This window comes from Hordeum vulgare, chromosome 3H, assembly GCF_904849725.1.
Source record: "Hordeum vulgare subsp. vulgare chromosome 3H, MorexV3_pseudomolecules_assembly, whole genome shotgun sequence".
NCBI lineage: Eukaryota > Viridiplantae > Streptophyta > Magnoliopsida > Poales > Poaceae > Hordeum > Hordeum vulgare.
In genome coordinates, this window is record NC_058520.1 from 498,349,729 (window position 1) to 498,353,497 (window position 3,769).

The 3,769-nt window shown below is 50.6% G+C and overlaps 1 protein-coding gene across 1 annotated transcript; it reads right to left on the bottom strand.

The window, feature by feature from the left end:
• Positions 1-399: 399 nt before the first annotated feature.
• Positions 400-2,946, bottom strand: LOC123440284. Its single transcript, XM_045116862.1, has 2 exons — positions 2,726-2,946; positions 400-1,685 (listed from the first exon to the last, which is right to left on the bottom strand). The coding sequence occupies exon 2, from the start codon at positions 1,618-1,620 to the stop codon at positions 784-786; it is 837 nt and encodes a 278-aa protein (XP_044972797.1). The 5' UTR covers positions 1,621-1,685; positions 2,726-2,946; the 3' UTR covers positions 400-783.
• Between the last annotated feature and the right edge of the window lie 823 nt (positions 2,947-3,769).

Consider the following 3,769-nt stretch of genomic DNA (forward strand, 5'->3'; position numbering starts at 1 on the left):
TGCATGCAAATATGATTTCTTGTCAGATAAAGATTTATTGGTTGCGGGCTTGGTGTGTGTCTCGACTCTTGAGTTTGTGTTGGCTAGTCACCATGGCAGGATGGGCTTAGTTTAGATGGTAGCTACCGAACCTGTTGTTTTTGTAGTTTCCGTTGGGATTTTCTCTAGTTGCTAAATTTCTACTTGTATCGAATGGTAGAGTTCCTGCCCAAGGTGGCAGAAGGTACAATCAATGGAACGGGGCAGGGCTCTTTCCGCTGACTAAAGCTGTAGCACGTGTAACAACAAAACTCAAATAACATATACCTGGAGATGGTTTCATAACAGAAGAGAGAGAGAGAGAGGGAGGGAGGGAGGGAAAGAGGGAGAGAGAGATATTAAGTAGCTAACCTCCTACTGTTCAAAAAATCAAAATTATTATTGCACAATAAACCATTACACCGCTTACTTCTTTATATATGGAAAGAAGTAAGAAATTCGTATGTCACACACAGCAAGGCCAGCTAGCATTGCTCAACTTCCAAAGCCAAATTAAGCATATTTGTATTTTGTAGAGCATAACCCATTTTTAGAACCCGCTGTTAGGCTTGTTCCATAGGAAGAAGTATATATCTGAAAAACCCAATGCACACACACTACTAGCAAGCTATTTTGTGCTCTGGGAGAGCATTATTAAGTCCTACCTTGAGGATAAAGAGGTGCAATCCATACCACTGATCGATCAGCTCCGTCTTCTTTAGGATATTGATCGATCCAGCGTTGTACTAGCTAGCTAGGTTGCAGCTAGCTTCCTGTCTGGTCATGGAAACCCCTCGCTGAGCTCAAGGACAAGCTTTGGGAGCCCAGGTCATCAACTGGGAACTGATCGGCATCGGACGAGTAATAAACCAGCTGATGCGACCTTGGAGCCAAGGAGAGTAACGACGGGAATGCCGAGTGGTGAGCCGCGGCGGCGGCAGCGATCGAGACCTGTGCCGAGCCAGCGCCACCGCTCTGGTGCACACTGCTGTTATTCCATGACTCGCCGGTAAAATTGTATGGCATCCCACTGTTGACCAGTCCCAGGGAGTTGTTATTGAGCCCCATGAACCGGTGGTAGCCGAACCTCCCCATGTTGTGGTGAGCTCCACCGCCGTCTGCGTCGGCCCCGGCCTTGACGCCATCTCCGGCGAGCGTGGACGCGAAGTGGCAGAACTTGTCATCGACGTGCGGCATGAGCGGCATGGAGGAGGAGGTCATCATGTGGTCCATGAGGTCGACCTGATGCGGCGGGAACTGGAGCGGCGGCAGCTTGTCGATCTCGTGGCGGGCCGCGTTGAGCAGCCAGTCGACGACCTTGCTGGGCTGGTTAAGGCCCAGCCGGTCCTGCAGGTCGTAGAGCTGGATCGCCGTCTGCACGGACAGCCGCACGCGCCGGTCGCGGAGACCCTTGACGGTCTTCACCTTGCTGTGGCGGTCCTTGCCGCCGAAGACGCGCGACACCCGCACTATCCGCGACTCCGTCTGCGACGACCATTGCCGCGACGTAGCCACCGCGGCCGCGTGCTTCCGCGCTAGCTCCTGCTCCTCCTCCGCCGCTGCCGCCGCCGACTGCTGCTGCTGGTTGTTGCTGCTCATCATCTCAAGTGGCCTCCGGCGACGAGGCGCATCGTCGATCAGTTTGATCGTCCGCTAGCTAGCTTCACCTGCCATATCATATCACCAGGTCGATCTATTACTTAACATCGCATGCAGCTGCAGCTAACAGAGATTAACAGGCATCAAATTTATTTGTGTTCGTATATGAGCAGGCCACCAATGAAGCTCTGTGCCAAACGGCGCGCCGGGGGTCTACCGGTGGATGTGCGCCACGTACGTACTGTTCCATCGGCACCGAGGGAATGGGATTGGGGGAGGAGAGAGCGCGCGGCAGCTTTATTCAAGCTGCATGCAACTGGTGCAGTAGAAGAGATGGAATAGCAGCAGCTTGAGCCCCCCACCCCCCCGTGGACGCTGTGGATGCGCAGGCGCGCGCGGCACGATCTGCACTGCATGCGGTGCCCAAGAGAATGATTCGACGGTTGAACATATGAACGGCCAGCCCCGCCATCAGCCCTCTCTTTGATTGTTCTGCAGTCGAGTTATGAATTGAGTCGTACTGCAAGTCTCACCATTAATTGGGCGCCTCTCTGAAGCGAGGGTCTGTATTGAGTGCTAGGTGCCTCCTTTTCATAATCCTGCAGCTGCAGGTCTGTCTAGCTCCGGATCCTGGGTTCAATTTTTCTAACTCTAACTAAAGTCTGGGTGTCAGCAATTGGTAGAAGCGATGAGAATGGGTAATTTAAACTAGTCGGTTCAGATCGGGCGCTCCCACGAGGAAAAAGGAGAAGAGAAGAGCGAAAGAGAAATGGTCCTCTAGCTCTGGATCCGGTGCAGCTTTGGTTTGGATGCAAGAACACTTGGGTGGGAAAGGAAAACAATCTCTCGAAAGGACTCGACAGCCCCAAAGAATCTGTATACAAAGCGATAGGAATTAACAAATCTCGCTCAGATCCGCCGCATGAAATTCTAATCAAGGACCGCGAAAAGGCACCAAAAAATAAGAAATCCCACAAAATCCTATCAGTACACCCGGGATCTCCAATTCCTTATAGAACAGAATCAACAAATCAAAACAGCCACACATATATATAGTTATATACACACACCCATGGGAGAGCTAGCGGAATTAAGGAAGCTCACTCACAAGAACTCCACCGAGCTTTGCTAGCTAGGCAGCTCCCGGCCGGCGAGCTGCGGCGCGCGTAGCTGCTCGGTCTCTCCGGCCAGCCAGCTCGCGGTCACCTTCTGTAGGCGAACCCTAGCTAGTTAGCTGCCAGCAGGTAGCTTGAGAGCGGCAGCGGGAGCGAGAGCGAGCTAGCGAATTAGGATGTGGGAGTGGAGCTTGTGGTGGGTATTTACAGTACTGCCGCGACTGCATAAATGGTGGGATCGATCGATCAGCAGCTAGCGTCGCTGTCGCTTGTCCCTGTCCTTTTACCACCATAGCTGTGCTGTGTTGCTCCCCCGCCTCACTTCACTGAGTCGATCGATCCCCTCCCTCCACCCACCTGTACGTACGTAGCGGCGGCTGACCTGGCCACCGGCTCATAGGGCCAGGTACGTGAGCATAAATGTTATGTCCGAACTTGAGCTTACTTCCATGCAAACAACTACTCCGTAATAAACTTGAGCTTACGACGTTTGTAACGTGTACCAAGTTTTCCTTTTCATCGTATAATTGATTACTCCATCTAATTCATATTAATTATTGCTGATTTAACATAACTTTTACTAAATCAATGATAGATTGGAAATACTAGCAATATATGATTTCCTGCATCAATTGACACAGAGACCGGGTTTGTTATCCTCCATGAAAAACCCAAGTCATTCATTTTACAGCCGATAGATCGCTCCTCCAGACACGTACTAGCAAGCAAGTCCTATTTGTTGCCCATTTAGTGCTGCGAGCTGCCACCTCATTTTTACTGGAGGCATTCCTATATGGCAACTACCTCTGTAAATTAATCAAATACGTTTTTGACACTATTATGGACTCCAAAAACAGTCTTATAAAAAGATACAGAGGGAGTATTTGGCATGAAATGACAGGATAAAATATGCTGGACCTAACATTTACCCGCGCACGCATGCAGTGGCAAGAAACGGCGAAATTTGTGTTGACATTGACATGCAACACCTGTGCCTATGGATTATTAGCACTTAGCAGCTAGCTAGCTAGCTAGCA